At 33.1% G+C, this 21,130-nt stretch overlaps 1 protein-coding gene across 5 annotated transcripts in view; it reads left to right on the top strand.

Moving 5' to 3' along the window:
• The window catches only part of rdgA (retinal degeneration A), a 604,783-nt gene that overhangs the window by 529,375 nt on the left and 54,278 nt on the right, over nt 1–21,130 (top strand). For all 5 annotated transcript variants that reach the window (XM_072538847.1, XM_072538849.1, XM_072538841.1 and 2 more), the window contains exons 11-12: nt 15,164–15,356; nt 18,934–19,036. In XM_072538847.1, coding sequence (XP_072394948.1) covers nt 15,164–15,356; nt 18,934–19,036 — 296 coding nt within the window. The remainder of the gene's footprint in view (nt 1–15,163; nt 15,357–18,933; nt 19,037–21,130) is intronic.

The raw sequence follows: 21,130 nt of genomic DNA, 5'->3' as shown, positions 1-21,130 counted from the left end.
CCTCAGCGAGAGCATCGCAATTATCTTTCCGGCAAAACCTTCTCAGCGATCTAAATGGATGTTTATTTGAAACGCAATATCGAGCGGCTTTCGATCAAAGAAAATACCAAAGAATATGCGTCTGTGAAATATAAACAAACTATAAAATGGTTTATTATCGACATCGGCGACGTAAATAGGATTAAAAATACTTTGGTGTTTTAGCAAATACGAGGGGATTTCAATATATACCAAGGAATTTGCAAATGCTATAATTTCTAGCAGTGATAAAGTTTTTAATTTTATGACGGTAGAAAAATATTGGGTTTAAGCGAGATATTGTTACATCGGAATATTTTTACAGTTTTATATCTATTAAATTTTCTCTCGGCATTTGTCGTTATTACAGGAAGTCTGGAGTACGGACATGTATTAATTAATTTTTATTTTTATCTTGGGGAATTTGTATCTAATTTCGCGATATAACGTTCTGTTGCTAATAGCTACGAGGATTATTCTAGAAAATAAAGATTGCAATAAGGCCGAAGGCAGCAGACGGGAGAGGATTTTTAAATCGGTTTAAGTTTGAGATGCGATACAGAGGATGGAGGTCACGTTCGAGGTGGTTTTCAAACGGTAGGTTTAAGACAACTTCATATAAAGTTATTTTCAAACTAAATAAGCGACAGGGTATTGGATTTATACGCTTTGAACAAAAACTTTAGAAAATTCGACATTAAAAATTCTTACGGAGCCCAGCTACAAGAATTAGAAATTGAGTAAGGTGTGATTTTTTTTAAAGATTTTAAAAAGATTTAATTAAAACTTAAAAAATAAAAAACTTAAAAAAGTGATGCATAGAAGACGTTAAGGAAACGTCACCTCATTTTCTTCTTTTGCTTTTTTTGTTCCTTATTTTTTAATTGTTCTTTTAATGGTGTTGATGTTAAAATGGTCGAGTGTTGAGTTCGCCTGCTTCTAGTTTTTTATAACTACTGACTGCTAGTGCCGGTAGATGGCATAGTTCACTGAAAGATATACGAGATCAGCTTTGAAGATCATATGAATTTCGTTTTATTCGTTTTGCTCTGCGACGTCAATTTGAGAGTGATCGATATTACCCTGCAATCGATATTCCCCCATTTTCCCCTATGTATATATGATAATTCCCCCAAGCTATGGGAAGCAATGGAATACATCGAAGTTCCACGAAGATTAATAAACGCGGTAAACACTCTACAAGAATAACGAAGTAGCTATCAAAACGGGAAATAGAATATGCAGTCCATTTAAGACGACAAAGGGACTACTACAGGGTTGCTCCACATCCTCCACCCTGTTCAAAATATTCCTGGAAAAAACCCTGAAACCATGGAAAAGAAAGTGCGAAGGAATGACCTCAGTTTTATGATGAGAAAACTGGAGCAGGAATATACAAAGAATGGGATGGAAATAAACCTAAAGAAAACTGAATACCTAACAACGGAGAATACAGAAATAAAACAGCTGGAAATAGACGATTGTAAACAAATCAAAGGAACAGACAAGTATAAGTATTTAGGTTTCATAATATCAAACAAAGGAACAACGGATGAAGATATAAAAAATAGACTAGGACAAACAAGAGACTGCATACGAAAATTGAACCCGGTACTATGGGATAAGAACATCAGCATGAAAACAAAGAAAAAAATATTTAATACCATGACAAGAAGTATCCTCACTTATGGGTGTGAAAATTGGACAATAAATAAGAAAACCAAAAACAAAATAAGAGCAACAGAGATGGAATTCCTAAGGAGAAGCTGCAGAGTAACAAGAAGAGATAGAATAAATAACATGGAGATTAAGAGGAGAATGGGAATGAACTCCGACATAATAGACTACATCGAACAGAAGAGGTTAACCTCGTACGGATATGTCAGAAGAGCAGACCAAAATCGGTGGATAAATAGAATGACAGAGTGGAGCCCGATAGGAAGAAGAAAGAGAGGCAGACCCCGAAGATCTTTCAGAGATGAAGTGGACGAAGCAATGAGTAGAAGAAACCTACAGGAAGGGGACTGGTTAAACAGGAAAAATTGGAGAAAACGGTTGAGTGAAGGAATACAGTGAAAACTGTGGAAATCCTTGTATATATATATATATATATATATATATATATATATATATATATATATATATATACATAAAGCATCAAAATAAAACACGCAAATGAAAAGCGAAAAAAAGGATTACAGCAGGACTAGTCAAATCAATTGTGGACTAGTGACAAAGAAAAATTACTTTATAAAAGAAATTATGAAAAATAATAAGTCTTCAAAAAATATGTGGAAAATAGTAAATAACTATAATAGTGAAAATGTTAATACTCAAAATATCAAAGAAATATTTACTGCAAATAACCAAAGTATTACCGACACAAATGAGATCGCCGAGGAATTTAACAAATCTTTTTCAAAAGTTGGAGAAACATATGCTCAGAAGATAATAAAACCTCCTTCTCGACCACCAAAGAGAAACGTTACAATAAATTCCTTCTTTTTATTACCTGTGGATGAAAATGACGTTGCTCAGATTATAGCCTCATTAAAATCGAACAAAGCTCCAGGAATAGATGGTATTAAATCTGAAGTAGTTAAAGAACTATCGCCAATACTAACTGGTCCCATTACTTATTTATTAAATCATGTATTTTTCTAGCGGCAAATGGCCCGAACAACTTAAGCAAACAGTGGTGATTCCCATTCATAAGAAAGGCAATCCAAAATTAACAAATAATTACAGACCAATCTCACTAATCACTTCACTTTGCAAGATATTGGAAAAGGCTATAAAATATCAACTAGTATTATACTTAGAAAAATATAAGTTAATTTCAAACAAACAATATGGTTTTAGGGAGGGAGTATCCGCGGAAAATGCAATATCGTACCTATCTAACAAAATTTACAATTTAGTTGACAACAGTACACCAACAGCTTGTGTATTCCTAGACCTGGCAAAGGCGTTCGATACGGTTAGTCACTCACAACTATTAGATACTTTAGCAGACATTGGTATAAGAGGAAACACATTTAACTTAATGGAAAGCTACTTAAAAAATCGATATCAAAGAGTGCGACTAGAAGGGAAATTGAGTAGTGCTAAAAGCATACATTTTGGTATACCACAAGGGACTGTACTAGGACCCATATTATTTATACTGTACATAAACAATATTCTTACTTACCGGACTGAAGGTGAGATATTAAGTTTTGCAGATGATACAGCAATTTTGTACTCTGCAGACACGTGGATGGAACTAAAGCGAAAAATGGAACATGACTTAGGAAGACTTATTGATATATTTAACCACAAACTTCTTACAGTAAATATGGATAAGACAGTTTATGTTCCATTTACAAGCTATAAGAGTGGTCTACCAGATTACAAATTTATAAAAATAAAAAATCTGAGTATTAATGCAGTGAGTAACACAAAATACCTTGGTGTTCAAATCGACTCGTATCTACGATGGGATATACACATAAACCAAACGTGTAAAACATTGAGATGTCTATTGTACAAAATGCGATATTTACGTAATATACTGGATATCCATCATCTGAAGGTTATTTACTATTCTTTGGTAGAATCGCGTCTACGTTATGGAATCCTTAGTTGGGGTGGAGTTGCAAATACATACCTCCACCAATTAGACATTATCCAGAGAAAAATATTAAAAATTATTTACAATAGACCTTCGAGATACCCTACTAATGATCTTTATACCGAAACTCAAATGTTAGATACAATAATCACCAATTTATACAAAAATAAACACTTACTCACACCATTAGGGCATACCTATCATACGAGAAATAGAGCACAGTCTTTTGTCAAATTAAATATTGCAAAGAAAACAGTTGGTAAATGAAATTTTGAGTATTTACAAGGAAGAATCTACAATTTGCTCCCTGAAATTTACAAAACATACCTAATCACTATAAACTCGCAAAAAATGATTAAGACATTGTTTACTAGGTATTTGAAACAAAATCATAGACAACTGTTCAGCCACCTTTTTGAGACCAATTAGGTCATAACTAACGTCAAATCAAGAATAGATTACGAAATCTTAAAAATTTATATATGCTATTATCTTGGTTGATTGCATGCATGAATTGTCTCTCTCTTGTTAATTAATTAATAAAAAATTTTTTGTTATTTTTTTTGTTTTATCTTAATATAGGTAATAATTATAACTAATAAAGTAGTAAAACTGACCTTTCTGTAGGACCAATATAAATAAGCAATTTAAAAAATGGCCCATGCTCAACTTAATTGTTTTAATGGGCACTACTGTTTATTTACCTTGAACCAATTACAGAACTACAAAGTAAAAGTAATATTTTTTAAAATTTTATTGTCATTTAATTATTTTATTGTAATATTATTAATTGCATATTTCATGGAAATAAACGTTATTATTATTATTATATATATATATATATATATAATATATATATATATATATATATATATATATATATATATATATATGTATAATAACCGAAGGAAAAAAAGAGTAGAAAAATTGAAAAAAAAAATGAAATATTGGCATCCATATTATTATAGCCGAAAGTCTTAATAAGAATTCAAATTCTGATGTTTCTGTTCTTATTGTTAGTTATGTATTGTCTTAATATTAATTATTGTAGGTGTTGTGAAATTGTTCTTTTAGTATCGGTAACGAGATTTTGCTAAACTTAATAAGTTTGCTACATCTTTTGCTTCATTTAGTTACATGTGGGCATCTTCCTTGGTTTTATCTTCCACTTAGTAACCTTAAAGTTCCATCTAGATAAAAATTGACACATTCATAAGGTGTGTAAATATATTTCTTTGATCTTTCTTGTTCATTAGGAGGTTTGGTTTTGGATAAAATACGTCTCACTGTGTTGGTTGTTTTAAATGTTGTAATGTTGTATTTACTTCTTAGGTATGATATTTTTGTTCTCATGGAATTCCTAATTTCAAGTGGTTCATAATCTTTTTTAATTTTGGATAATTTTATTTCTTCTGTCTTTTAGAATTTTTTATTTATAAGTGACAATTGATATTAATTATATATTAGAATACATGTCTTAATAACAATTTTTTTTTTCCAAAAAGTCGTTTTTGCTGGAGCAAGTATTTCGGGCTCTACCATATCCATTTGATTTGATGATCCTCGTTTTAACTTCTATGTTATGATTAAAATAGTAATTCTGATATATGTTGGTGTGTGATTCATTTCTGTACATTTTGACTACATATCAAATGTCCAATTCTATCCAGATCCTCATTTTTGCCTAAACATTGTTTTTTTATTAATTAAACTGAAATTGATCGAGTGTGTGTGTGTGTGGAAGGTTAATGGCACGGAATCAAGTCCATTTGCCACAGAAAGTTTTATACAGAACTTTTCTTATAATATGAATACAAAGTTGTGAGTTATGCTGCTTTAAATTTCTATTTTTACTTCTTTAATAAAATTTACTAGAAGTTCTAAAGTGTTTCTATTGGCAGTTAATAAAATGTGTGATAGATTTAATGGAAGAAAATATTTCATTTTAATTAGTTTACGAATTAAATCATCTGATTTTTTTAAATGTTTTTTGCAACCGAAGAATATATGGTTGAGATCTCCGTAAGAGTTCTGATCACAACTACAGGCCGATGACTGTATAATGCCCAGCTTAGCAAGGTGCGATGGAAATCGCCCATGATTTGTTTTAAGTCGAAAAACACTTGCCGAAAAGAATTTTGACGTGGAATAGTTAAAAATATATTGGGGTGGAGATGGTAGGGTTGGATGTATTTTAAAATACGTATTTTGTGAGTTCACTACAACGTTTTCCCACTGTCGTTCCCATTTTAACATTATTTTATTTTTGATCAAATTAGAGATGTCACGTATTGTACAAATATTACAATGAACTCCGTTTTGTACTGCTTCCTTGGCCAAACTATCAGCTTTTTCATTACCTAGTATACCTATATGACCTCTGACCCATACGAATGTTATATTTAATTCTGCTATCAATTTTTTTAAATTGCATAATATAGGGCATTTCATTCTTTCAAATTGTATACTTTTTATTGACTCCAAGGCTGACTTAGAATCAGTTAGTATTACCCCCTCTCGTAAATTATTTGATATTAACCAAGTAATGCCCTTCAAAATTGCTATAAGTTAAGCAGTATATATGCTGCATATTGATGGCAATTTAAACATAAATGATTGTTTTGTATTTTGAATAAAAACTCCACAACCAACTCCGTGTTTTGTTTTAGATCCATCTGTATATATAAATATCTTATTGACTAATCCATCCAATATAGATTTTAAAAGGGTATGTTTTATATGATCATATTCTGGATAATGGGGTATTATAACTCTGTGTGGTTTTATTAGTGATCTAAAGGTTATATTATACATAAGCAATTTTTTATTTTTACTAAAAGAAATGTGATAAGCATTAGTCTCAACAAAAGCTTCTGCAAGTGGGGGAGAATTTTTTAGTTTCCAATAGCGGTTTGTTAGGTCTTCTTTTGCAATATCACTTAATTTGTTGATCATGTTTGACTCAAGGGATTTTAGTTTTAAAAGATATTTTTGTGATAACCGTTGCCGACGTAAGTCCAAAGGTAACTCATTACACTCTGCCAGTATTGCTTTCACCGGTGATGATACCATCCCACCGATGCAAGTTCTAAGACATTTATATTGAACTCTATTTATTTTGTTTAGATTGGTATTACAAGAGGATCCGTATAAACAACATCCATCGTCAATGATAGAACGCACGTAGGCTCTATAAAATAATAAAGCTATACCAGGAGCTGCACCCCAACTTCGATTTGTTACACACCTAAGTAAATTGTAGCCTTTCTCACATTTTTTTATTAAGTGACTTATGTGGCTGTGAGCTTATGTGTGAAATTGATCGATGTAAAGTTTAACCAACTTATGATATTTAAATAAAGTCATTATTTGATTGACCACCAAAAGATAAAATAGACTCTATTCAAGTTCCAATGCTAAACGGGCCATTCCACAGCATTTAATTAACAAGAAATTAAAAAATTTAATTATGAACGTCATACCAAATGTAAAACAATGTACAAAACAACTACGTTCAAATTAAAAATTGTGCAAACTCTTAAAATTCTCTGTACTTTAATTACATCGAGAGTCTGTGTTAAAACTTTTGCAAAAATATTTTTCTAGGCGCATTAATTTCCTTTCCGCTCGCAGGTTTAGTGCAGTTTGCTCGACAGTTTTTGTTGATTGTTTGTTCGCAAAGAAAATAAGTTTATAATGAACTCGGGCATGTACCAAACAATACGGTGGCGTCCGTTTTAATGCGAAACGATGCAGATGTTACGAGAGTCATGCAAAATACCTGCAACTGTTTGATTGCATTGCGTAATCTTTCAATTTATCATTTTACCACACGTTATTTCTTCTTCTTAGGGTGCCTGTCCGTCTCGAACGTTGGCGATCATTCTGGCTATGATAACTTTGTTAGTTGCTATACGGAATAGTTGTGTTAAGGTCTTTCTATACCATGCTCTCACGTTAGCAAGCTAGGATATTCTTCTTCGTCTCGAGGCCCTTTTTATTTCAATTTTACCTTGCAAAATGCATTGGAGTAGCTCATATCTGCCTTGATTTCCAATTATATGTCCCAATTACTGCAGCTTACGACCCTTCACGATGTTGACCAAATCCGCGGTTGTGTTCATCCTCCGTAGTAGTTCTTAATTGGTGACTTTGTCTGTCCGTGGTATCTTCAGGATCCTTCTGTATAACCATAGCTCAAAAGCTTGAAGTTTTAATAGAGTTTCCGTCTTTAATGTCCACGTTTCTACTCCGTACAAAAGCACTAAGTCTTCTTCTTGATGTGCCTATCCGTTACGAATGTTGGCGATCATCATGGCAATCTTTATCTTATCTGCAGCAGCGCAGGAAAGCTGCACAGATGTTGTATTGAACCACATTCTCTGGTTCTTTAACCAAAATGTTCTTCTTCTTCCTGGACCTCGTTTTCCAAATATTTTTTCTTGCGGGATGGCTTGAAGGAGAGCATATCTGGATTCATTTCGCATAATATGTCCGAAGAACTGTAACTTTCGAGATTTGATGGTGGTCAGTACCTCTCGGTTCTTATTCATTCTTCTGAGGACCTCCTCATTTATGACTCGGTCAGTCCACGGGATCTTAAGCATTCTCCGATATAGCCACATCTCAAATGCTTCCAGTTTTCTGCATATACCTTCGTTCAAGGTCCACGATTCAACACGATAAAAAAGGACAGAGAAGACGAAGCATCGCAGCATTCTTACTTTTATATCAAGAGAGAGGTTGTGACTCTTGAAGAAGGGCCCCATCCGATTGAAGGTGGATCTAGCTTTTCCGATGCGTGCTCTAATCTCCTGGTTGTTGGTCCATTCGTCATTCTTCATTTCTTATGGTGAGCACTAACCACTAAGTACACGTTACAATTTAAGGAGCCTTATTTTTGTTTCTAGGATAAGGTCATGGCTCTTGAACACAGAGCTGATAGTCAAGAATGCACTTTTTGCCTTTTCGACGCGAAATTTAATCTCTTCGGTATTGTCCTACGGCTCATTGATTATAGTTCCCAAGTAGTTGTACTGTGAGACACGTTCAATTCTCATTTGGTTCACATACATAATTGCTCCAGTTATGTTTTCCTTGCTGGTGATCATTAGCTTAGTTTTGCTGGTGTTTATATCCAGTCCATATGTTCTACTTGTTTCCGTTATTTTGTTCATTAAGTTTTGCAGTTCTTCTATGGTATTGAAAAACACTATTGCACCATCTGCATACCGCAGGTTATTGAGCTTGACTCCATTTATTGAGATGCCTTCATCAATATCTTTTAGCGCCTCTTCAAAAATGTGCTCCGAGTACAGGTTCAATATCAGTGGTGAAATTATGCACCCCTGTCTTACTTCCCTTAAGTTTTTGACCTGATCTGTATATTCTCCACCTATTCGGAGTATCGCTGATTGATTCCAATACAGGTAAGCTATAATTCTTAGGTCTCTTCCGTCAATCCCTGTCCTCTTCAACACTTTCATCATTTGTTCATGCCTGACTCTATCGAAAGCCTTCTTGTAGTCAATCAGGCATGCAAAAACATCACACCTGACATCTCTACATTTCTGAAACAATATCTGCACGCTAAATAAAGCTTCCCTCGTACCAACAGCGTTCACAAATCCAAACTGATTGGGCGCAATTTGTTCCTTGCATTTCCGTAAAATGTTTTTGTGGGTGACTTTTAAAAACAGCTTCAGCAGTTGGCTCATGGTCATTTGGCTTATGGTCCTATAGTCTTCAAAAACTTTTGCTTCTGGTTTTTTGGGCACAGGTGCGACCTCCGATTTAAGGCACTCTAGTGGTATTTTTCCTGCCTTGTATATTTTATTAAATATTTTAGTTATTATTTTTATCTGTTCTGCATGTAATAGCTTCAGCACTTCTGCAGAAACTTCATCAAGTCCTGGTTCCTTTCCATCCTTCATTTGTCTGACGGCTGCGGTTATTTCTTCTGGTAGGATTTCGGTACCTGAATTTTCTTTAATGATGAGTTCTTGTATTGTTTTAAGGTCGTGGAAAAGTTTCTCCAAATATTTTCACCATACTTTGGTTTTATCTTCTTTTATTATGGCATGATTGCCTTCATTATCTGTTATTTTTCCGCTGTTGCGTTTTCGGAACTGTCCAGCTATTTCTTTCACCTTTCCTTCACCTATTAAATACCTTATTTAATTACGGGTAATGACAGACTTCTCAGACGTATTTGGTTTTAGAATTGTTAATATTTTTTCCAAATCGCTTACTCTACCGGTTCGAACTTAAGTGAAATTTCCTTCGTCTTTTGTATGAATAATGAAATTTCCAGTACATATGATCGATCGTTTAGTTTTTATCGAGTTATAGAATATTTACAAAGTCTCCTAGACCTCACGTCTGTAATATGGTAACACTTTCCAATTTATCATAAGGTCTGATTTCAAGTTTTATTTAATTTATTAACAGCTAATAAGTTTGCAAATAAAAGTATGGATGTGCCCTCAAAAAAGGTTAAATTTGGTGACAGAATTTTTTTTTGAGAAAACTTTGCTAAAATGTGCTTTGCAGTGATTTTATATGAAGTGAGCGCACGGTACAAATAGTGGAATCGAAGTAGACGATGAAGAAGAATCTCACTCTGAACAAGAACCTCTACCTGCAGAAGCACAAACTGAACAAAAACTGAATGTGTACGAGCATCTGCAATAACTCAAAGAAGACCCTCAAATTCAGGTTAACGAATGTTAGTACAATTTACACACCTAAACTCTACTATTTATCGCGCCATAGAACTAATGATCCTGACAACAAACGGTAGATAAGTAATTTTAATAGACTCTCTTTTTATAATACAGGTTATTTGGCAGCTCTTTCCAAAAACACCCCTTCGAAAGAAAATTAAAAGTGCTTTTTATCAATTACATCCTGTATATATTATGTATGAAGAAAAGTCAAGAAATAGTAGACTATTATGCGACTATTGCGATTATTGACATTATCAATTTACCAAGTGCCAAAGTATCAAGTGACAATAAAGTGTCTATTAAACAATGGATATTGGGAACGTGACAAAAAAAAGATGAGAACGTGAAATCCTTCATAGTACCCTGGAATGTGTTACCTACCTCAAAAAGACAAGAAATAATCGTTACCAGTCTCATACTTGGTTACACAAAGCTAACACATGAATATTTATTTAAAAAGTGCGAAAATCTGAGACGTAGAATTGAGAACATAATGTTATAGACTACAAGCTCATGGTACTACACTAACATGTTTAAAGTCATTTGACCCTACATTTCTTACCCCTGTTCTAGCCGAAATGTTCGAGGTTATAAAAAAATTAATCTATATACCGATCCAAAACTTTATGTATGAATGCCGAAAATGGGGAAAAAGTTTTCCGAAAATAAAAAGTTTTCCCTGCTCCTGGTAATAGAGACGTCATTATTTTTGTATTATCTACCTAAGTTATAAATGCAGTACAAATATGCTTGGCCAAAAAGTCCCTCCCGCCCTTGAGTGGAAAGTTGATGTTACCTGTGGCTCACCTGTACAGATAAGAATTGACAGCATAGTTTCTAAAGTTATTATTAACATTATTGTAGTATTTCTTTGTATGTGATCCATGTTGGGTCACATGACCCATTAAAAATCTCCAATGGACTTGTAGTCTATTAACAATCAAACATTTACTGTTAGAATGCCTGTGTGGAATATAACTTCTTTATTTTATAATACTGTAGAGTAATTTTTTTGAGGTATAATTGAATGCATATTCTGTAAAAATATTATGTAAATTGATTTTTGTAAAAGTCAGTATATTTATGTAAATTAAATCTAAATAATTTAATCTATAGAATTCTCGATAAGACAATATTCATCATCAAACACATCACGTTTTTCTACCAATAGATTCCGTAATATGGTAAACAATGCCCTTATATTGGGAAACAATTTGATTTGCGTCATCCAGTGCGTCGCATATGTATCAAATTGGCGTTGCATTCGTAATTATGTCTTAAGGGTAAATGCAATAATTGGAACTATGGCGAACAAGGGCAAATATTAACATAGTAATTTGGGTCGCATATGAATAGAATGTCGAACTGAATTTGAAGATAATTACCTGTTTCGTGAATTAGTTTCCGAGAGGAATTTTATTGAGAATTATTACTTATTTTCTGAATATACAACAAATTCGTCAACAAAAATTTTAAAAAGATTATGGATTTGAAATTGTTGTTTTTTTAACCTTTTTTGTAAGTCATTTTTTTTTATTTTATATTTCTTTAATCCGTTTTATTTGTTGTTTTTGATTTGTATCTTTTTGTATTTTGCGGTATCATTGTCCTTGTTAGGAGAAACTTCTTTATTAGATATGTACTATCAATCTCTCAAATACAACTGCTATCCTTAGTACAGAAACCCCTTACTCTATCCTTAGACATCATCATGCGGGGTTGGCTTCCCTAAGCTTATATTAATAAGATTAATATGAATGAATTTTTAATTGGACTCTATTAATCTTCTCCGGATTAATTCCATTACTAAATAACACTCCATTTGTCATTATCTGTATCTAACGATAGACTTGTGGATTTTTGTCAAAATAAACGTTTTGCAATAATGAACACAACGTTCGAACTACCCGACAGAAGATTATACACTTGGAGATCTCCTGCAGGCAACAAAGACCGCATAGTCAGAAATCAAATAGACTATATATTAGTCAAAAATAGATACAAAAACTCAATTAAAGCAGTAAAAGCATACGCCGGAGCAGATGTCAACTCAGACCATAACCCGCTGATAGCTAGAATGCACTTGAAACTCAAAAATATTGTAATACCTAAAAACAAACCAACGTTTGATTATACAAAATTAAGAAAAAGAGAAATACATCAAAAAGTGATCCATCAAGTCGACTCAAATCTAACAGAAGTAGGAGAAGAAATCTTAACATCAGAAGATGTCAATGAAAAGTGGAGCAATATTCTGAACGCATTACTAAAGGCTGAAGAAGAAAATTTAAAGCCTGAAAAGACAAATGAAAAACAGGAGTGGATAACTTCAGAAATTCTAGCGTTATTGGAAGAAAGGAAAAAAGCCAAAGGGAGATCTGAGTCAAAATGTCAAGAAATACAAAGTAGAATTAAAGTAGAGGTAAAAAACGCCAAGGAAAATTGGTTAACAGATCAATGCATAGAAATCGAAGATATGAGATACTTAAAGATAATAATGGTAAACTCATTGCAGACATCAAAGATAAACTAAGATTTTGGCAAGAATACGTAATGAAACTATTCGTCGATGATTGAATGATACAAGAAGAACCACAGGAACAAACAGGACCGAAAATAATAATGTGCGAATTAGAACAGGCAATTAGAAATGCAAAGACCGCAAAATCAGTAGGCCCAGCTCAGAGACCCAGTGAGCTAATTAAACGCATTGACAAAGAAACACTGCATATACTTTTGGATCTGTTCAACAAAGTATATTCAACAGGAGTAATACCCAAAGATTGGTTGCTGTCCACATTTGTAATACTACCAAAGTCAGTACATGCGACAGAATGCTCCCAGTACAGAACAATTTCCTTAATAAGTCACACACTTAAGATATTTCTCAAAATAATAAATGGAAGACTATACAAAAAATAGAAGAAGATATAGATGACACCCAGTTTGGATTTAGAGGAGGACTAGAAACGATAGAGACTCTGTTCGTTTTTAACGTTCTCGCGCAAAGACGACTAAATATGAACCAGGATCTCTATGTCTACTTTATAGATTTTCAAAAGGCTTTTGATAGAGTACGACATCAGAAACTCGTAAAACTGTTAAAAGAAAAGAATGTGGATAGTCGAGATATACGGGTGATTGTCAATCTGTACCGGAATCAAAATGCAAAGATTAGAATCGAAAATATCGATACAGAAACTATACAAATCAAAAGAGTGTTAGACAGGGTTGCATGCTGTCCCCATTGTTATTCAATTTGTACAGCAAAGCTATTTTTAAGGAAGCAATATCAGAGGAACAACAGGGTATATCAGTAAAAGGAAAAATCTTGACAACATAAGATTCGCAGACGACACCGCTGTTTTTGCAGACAGTCTAGAACCACTGCAACGCTTAGTAAATAGATTACATTAAGTCATATGGACTACAAATGAACGTTAAGAAAACCAAAGTGCATAATTATTTCTAGGCAACATACAGTAGGAAAGCTAAATATCGAGGGAAAACAAGTAGAAAGCGTGAATAACTACAAATATCTGGGAACCTGGGTAAAATTAAAACAATGACCAAGGTAGAGAAATAATGACACGCATTAAAATTGCAAGACAAGCATTTATAAAAATGAAAACAATGTTTGTTAATCGAGACCTTCCTCTGGAGCTGAGGATAAAAGCCTTAAGATGCTACGTGTTTTCGACTTTGTTGTATGGAATGTAAATCTGGACACTAAAAGTGGATAATATAAAAAAGTAGGAATCATTTGAGATGTGGTACTATAGAAGGATTTTGATAATACCATGAACCCAACGAGTTACAAATGCAGAAGTGTTAAGAAGGCTACAAAAGGATTGCGAGGTCATAAAGCACATCAAAACAAGAAAGCTGGAATATTTAGGCCACATTACCAGAGATGCGAAATATGAGGTATTAAGGCTTATAATGCAAGGTAAAATCAAGAGTAAAAGATCCATAGGAAGACAAAGAATTTCCTGGCAAAAAACATAAGAGAGTATTATAGTTGCAGGTCAGTAGATATTTTCAGAGCAGCCGCCAATAAGGTACGGATAGCTGTGATGATAACCAAACTCCGATAGGAGAAGGAACTACAAAAAAAGAAGTATCTAACGGTATATATAGGACGACATGAGACCCAAAGAACAAGAAATCAGTACTACTGTGTAGTCGTTTTCCTATTGTGGACCACCGGATATTCTTGTGCATTCTCCAGTCTTCAAGAAGCATATCAACAGCCGGTGAAATAGTGAAAAATTAGCTTAAAGATCCATGGCAACAAAACTGATAGATTTATATTTTTTAATTAAGGTAACCGCAACTGTTTTTGAGCTTCGTTGAATCGCAAGATGCATCGTTCAACTTAACCGAACAATATTTTGATGTTTAGGTAATTTATTTATATATTTCGATAAATGCCATTTTTCACTTTGATTTAGTAGTCACTGCAAATCAAAAACGTTAACTTATATTTAAAAGATGTTTGAGCATTAGAATACTATCAAAATTGTTTGAATGTATTGGCGTATATCTTTCTCAAATACTTATAACTCCTCAATGTGGATATAGTTAATTTTGTTAAATTGTGTTTTTATTAAATCTTTCATGGTATCTACAAATAGTTTTTGATACAAATAGTATGTGTTATTAATGAATCCGAAATGCTTGGTCTTCATAAACTTTTTAACAATTTCCACAGAATAATTTGTAAACACTGATTTATGGAAATATCTTAATGGTTATATATAATTCGAAATGACCTTTCTAACGAGCTATTGGTTTGTTTCAGAGGCCCACCCGGAAAAGTTCAACTCTAGGTTAAGGAACAAAATGTTCTATGGTCAAATGGGAGGAAAGGATCTCTTGAAAAGGAAATGGAAAGATCTGGCTGACTTCGTGATCTTAGAGTGCGATGGACAAAACATTACGCAGAAATTGAAGGAATTGAGGGTCCATGCAATAGTTTTTCTTAATATTTCTAGGTAAGGCAAGAAAATGGGGCTATTACAAAACTATTTTTTACTACTCGAGCTTTCGATTGTGCTTACAATTATTTTCAAGAGCTAAAATAAAAATAAAAAACATCTGATAAAGTGGATATCGACGAATAATTTAAGAGTTTGGTATAAAAACGGTATAAGTGCATTAAACCTTGTTTTGAGATAATTGGAATTAAAATTATTTCATCACTGTAAATTACTAAAATAATTTGGGTAAACTATGATGCTTACATAAATTTTGTAAAGAGCTTATTTTTTGGTTCCAAATGTGTAACGTAATATTTTGCCTACCACATAGGGTATAATTATGGTGGGTTTGAAAACTGGGGACAGAAACTATTGGGGGTGGAAATAGGGCAATATACGATACTTATGCGAACGGCACTTAGGGTTTATTTGGAGAGCTGGGTCGTAGATAAGTGAATGGCACACTGGGATTAGATTGGGGCAGCTACAAATAAATGAAACAAAGGGGTGCGGGGTGCTTACATAAGTCTCTTGAAACAAACAAAACAAAACACAAGAAAGATCTCTAGCAATTTAAAATGGACGTTGCTTCGAGGTGCCAAATTACAACGATTACAACAACTAGTTGTAACTATTGAAATAATTATTAGAAATGAAAAATATATCTTTTTAAATGAAACTCAAAAAAAGGTTAGAAAGTTAGTTAAGAGAAATAAACAAAATTGTTTAGGAAACACATTACACATTTATTTGTTGTCTTATCACAAACAGTTACAAAAATGGACAATACAAAAATAATTACGATATAAATAGTTACAAGGATTTATACCAAAATAATAAAAAAGAAAAATTTACATATGTCCTATTCGTTTACAAAAGTGAGAGATGCTATAAAGACTTACAAAAAATTGTTACTGCATGGAGGTTAACCTTCTTAAAAAAAACAAAGCAAACTAATGTCAAATATGGTTAGATAGTACAGGATGTCTCAGAGTAGATTTTAGTTTTTAAATTAATAAAACTCGGTTTCAAAACCTGTTAGAAAAACATTTATTAGGCAAATAGACACATAGAAAACGCGGATTTTATTTCTTAAATAACACGTCGGTTAGATGTTGATCATCTCGCTCGTAGCACTCTTGCAATCTGGAGCGCAAATTGAGAAAGACGCGCTCACACATATCCACTGGAATGTTCTTAATAGAGTTGCAAATATTTTGCTTCAGGTCTTCGATGGTGGCTGGTGGGTTAGCGTAGACGATGTTCTTTAAATACCCCCACAGAAAAAAATCTAAAGGGGTAAGGTCAGGAGATCTTGGGGGAAAACGAATATCACCATTTTGTGAAATCAGTGTGCCTGGAAACATTTCTGTTTTTGTAGGCGTTTAGTGAAATGTTCGCTGTGTGTGGCATACCACCGTCTTGCTGGAACCATGTATTGCCTGGAATATACCCTGGAAAATTATTCAATTCTGGACGTAGCCAATTCCGCAACATGGCAGTGTATCGTGTACTATTAACAGTTAGCGTGCGTTCCCTAGCATCTTCAAACAAATAAGGTCAGATGATCTCCGATGCAGACATGCCACACCAAACCGTCACCTTTCTTGAATGCAACTGTTTCTGGTGTAATTCATTTGGATTTTCAGGACACCAGTAGCGAGCATTGTGCTGGTTGACATATCCATTAAGGTGAAAGTGAGCCTCGTCACTGAAAATAATCCCTTCTTAAGCCACCGTCATCCCAAAAACGAGTCATCATCTCCTCAGAAAAATTTTTCCTCAGTAAGTGATCAGTTTTTTTCAAATATTGGTTTAACTGATTTTTATAAGGGTGAAAACTTAAATCCTGCTTTAAAATACGCTGGATACTAGCACGAGACAAATTTAGCGCTGTGCATGTTTGCGAAGTAAACGCCGAGGATTACTATTCACAGCACGTCTAACTCTTTCAATATTGACAGGAGTTCGAATAGTTTTTGGTTTGCCTGGATGTTTCACATTTGTGACAACTCCTTCTTCTCTAAATTTCTTTACCCATGCGTGCACTAACATCGCGGATGGTGCATCACCCACGCGTCTAATATTGTACCGCGCACAAAAATGCCGCCGAGCCACTATATAGGAATCGTTGGCTTTAAAATACGCCTCAACCATGTAGGCGCGCTGCATCTTCGTCCACTTTTCCATGGTAACTGAATTTTGAACAGGGTCGGCGTAAGGTAAGTTTAAATACTAAAATCTACTCTGAGACACCCTGTATAATATTAAATATTACAAATTCTTTTTGTAATGAAAGCAAATTATTATTATTAAAAAAAATGTCTATCGTTATTTTAAAAGTTTAAAACAAAAAAAGTTACCTTGATTTTCACTAAAATTACACTTGAGTTGTAAACTGGACTTTTTAAAAACTCAACAATGGCTGGGAATCTCTGACACACGAACAAAAGGAAATTGGGGCACTGGAAAACAAACCTTGGAAAACCTTAAAAGACTGGAACAGTTACAACTGAACACAATGGCAACCTGTGGTTATCTTCAAAATTTTACTCTAGTTGTAACTAATAATTGAACTGCTACTATACTGCCACAAAATACTAAATTTCGATAACAAGGAAACAATAAAAAAAACATTTACAAATCTGAAGAAAATTTGGACTCAACGCTGAAGACTACCGCTCTTGACCACGCCTCAGCGTGAGTGAGCAATTAATTCATTCGCTTAACTTGGTATAAACAAAACACTAAACGGGAATATTTATTTAAAACGCAGTATCGAGCGGTTAAACGATCAAAGAATACCGAGGAAATAACCATCTGTAAAATAATAATAACTCTAAAATGGTTTGCATCAATTCAACGACGCAAAAAGGAAATTGAACGAATTCGACGGTTCGACGGTTTTAATACGGACGATAGGAAACATTAAAATACACTTAAAATATTATTTGGTATTTTAGCAAATACGAGGGGATTTCAATATATATCAAGTAATTTACAAATGCTACAAATGTAAAAATAAAAAGGTATTAGAAAAAAAAAATTATTTAAAAAAATGTACTTATACCGTTTTTATTCAAAATAACAGAACAGATTTGAAAATTAAACTGTTTAGGAGGAATAAATTTAAGATGAGTCTGTAAATTCTTCCATTTATTTATGTTAATTTTCGTGTAGTTATTTGTACTGCAATATAATATAAGCTTGCTGTCAAAAGATGGGCGACCAGAGGACATTATCTTACAAATGCACTGAGAGAAAGGAAATTTAATACTGTGGCCGACCAGAATGTAGCTTCGACTTTTTAATAATTTTAAACTGTTTGTCCTTGTTTAGTGTAGTGTTATGTTCAACTTTATGTTTAATTTAATGTATATGACATTCTGAAATTGTTGGATAGCCCAAAATTGACGAAATACCCCTGAAGATGCTCTAGGGAGGGAAAGTACTCGGGCACGAATTAATTAATACAAATTTTGCTCGATATCTGCCTTTATTTTATAAAAATTTATTATGTTTTGGTAAAGAATTACCTAGTTATATAATATATTTTGATATGGTTGTTAAAATATTTTATTTTTCGTTTCAGTTACGGTGGTGGTACGCATCCATGGAATAGATCAATGGGTACTCACGAACCAAATACTGACGATGCACTTATAGAAGTTGTTGGTTTAACAACTTATCAATTGGTGAGTACTATCACCATATTTATTATGATATTTATTACAAATATAATAACCCAAAGGTGACCCGCCAAAAAAAAAAACAAACATAATTTTTTAACAACAAAACTTGATCCAAACCAAACGTAATGCTACAAAAAGTGTTTAAAGGTTATCTATTCAAGTCTAAACATAAACTCTTCTCTGCAATAGGAAAACAACACTTTTTGCAATATTTTTCCACAGAGTTTTCCACAGAGTTAAGTTGCGAGTTATTCATTTGACAATAATTTCAAATCATAAATGCAATCTAATTCAGCTTGGAGATTAGGCTATGACCGAGTCGTATATTTATGTGAATATATGGAATATCTCAATTGCATTTTTTTTTCTGTTTCTATATTTCTAGAAATACAAAAATGCATTTCTAAAGCTTCCAATTTTCATCTTTCTTGATTACTGATCTGACCTAAAGTTGGCAATATCCGATGGTGTCGTCAAAACGTGTGCTATATCAATAAATACCGAAAAAATCCATGCGACAAGCCAGAAGTCTTCAGCATGGCTATAAAATGAAGTTGGGATTATCAGTCCCAGCTAGAGATGGGACAAGTAACATAAAAGGATCTATACGTATATGTGGTCTTACAAATTTCAGTTAAAGAACAGATAATTGAACAAACCGCAAATGTACAAATTGCTTTTTGTAATGAGCAAACACTTTTTTTGTGTTCGGTTAATATATATATCTAGTCTGTGTCTAATTCGATAGCGTCTGTGTTTTTGTACGCGGAATCTTGGCTAAATATACAGGTAGAATCAAAAGTAACAAAAAGTCTGTTCATATTTTACCAATGTTTATATATAGTTGCGAAACTGCAACAGTCCAATTTGTAGAAGCCTGGAAATATGTCAAATCAGATTTATGAATCATTTTTGACAACATGGAATCAGACAATGAGACAATCAGATACAAGCATGGAATCATTGTTTCAAACCATTTTAGTGAATAATTTTTGGTGCAGGATTCGTGATGAATATCCACAACTTGCCATAGAAGCTTTGAATTTTCTCCCTGCCATTCCCAACAACGTACTTATGAGAAACTGGAGTATCAGCATCTGCAGCTGCAAAAACAAAATACCGCCATAGACTGGATGCCGAATCAGATATGAAATTAAGCCTGACAATATCCTGTTCATGAAAAATAAAAAACAATTTCATGATTCCCATTACCTACATGAACTTAATTATTTGTATTTGTGTACTAACTTACTACTTACTCAGTAAGTTTTACTGTATCTACCTTTCCTTGTATGATTATTAATAGATAATAGAGATATAACTGGTTTTGCTTTTAGTTTAGGGCCTTATAGTTTGGAGTTACGTTAAAAATTTAGTTATTTGCAATAGTTTCGCCACCAAAAAAGTTTGAGAACTGCTGTCCGAGATAATAAATACCAATATATAAAAAAACTTTTCAAATATTTTTAAACAGATATTATTTTATATGAATTCGACCACAATTGGTTATCATGAGGACTACCTTTTTACCTTTGCCTTGGCGTTTCGATTTTTAGTCCGGGAATCGTTTTAAAAAAATCCTGAGTTAAAAATGATGAAGGATCTTAACTTTTAAATGTTTATAATTGCAATAATTATAATTACAATTATAACCATTTATAGGTTAAGATATAATTTGTATTTCTAAACTGCTAAATTCTCATTACAAATATTGTGGTTAATCCCATATAAAATAATACAATATCTACGTTAAATATATCACAATAATAATATGTCAAAAAAGATCCGTTCGAAAATTCAGACTCCGATTCATGCGATCATACGCCATCATCACCCACCTTCAGTTAGAATTGGGTCAGAAAAATCTATACCTACAGACGAATGAAATATGAGACAAATATTGAAAATCAAATACGAAAGAACAACAAGAGAAAGTGGGTGAAGTTTGGGGATTTAGTTTGAGTTTGCAGAAGGGAGGCTGTTAAAGTTTAGTTTGATTTTCGGCGTCACATTTTGGGAATTGGGTGTCAAAATTGTTCAATATTGGTTTCTGATTATTATTAATTTTACAAATAAAAATGTTATTATTTATTAAAA

The sequence above is a fragment of the Diabrotica undecimpunctata genome, chromosome 1 (genome assembly GCF_040954645.1).
Source record: "Diabrotica undecimpunctata isolate CICGRU chromosome 1, icDiaUnde3, whole genome shotgun sequence".
Taxonomy (NCBI): Eukaryota; Metazoa; Arthropoda; class Insecta; order Coleoptera; family Chrysomelidae; genus Diabrotica; species Diabrotica undecimpunctata.
The sequence above is the reverse complement of the archived record's forward strand: the minus strand, read 5'-3'. Positions and strand labels throughout refer to the sequence as shown.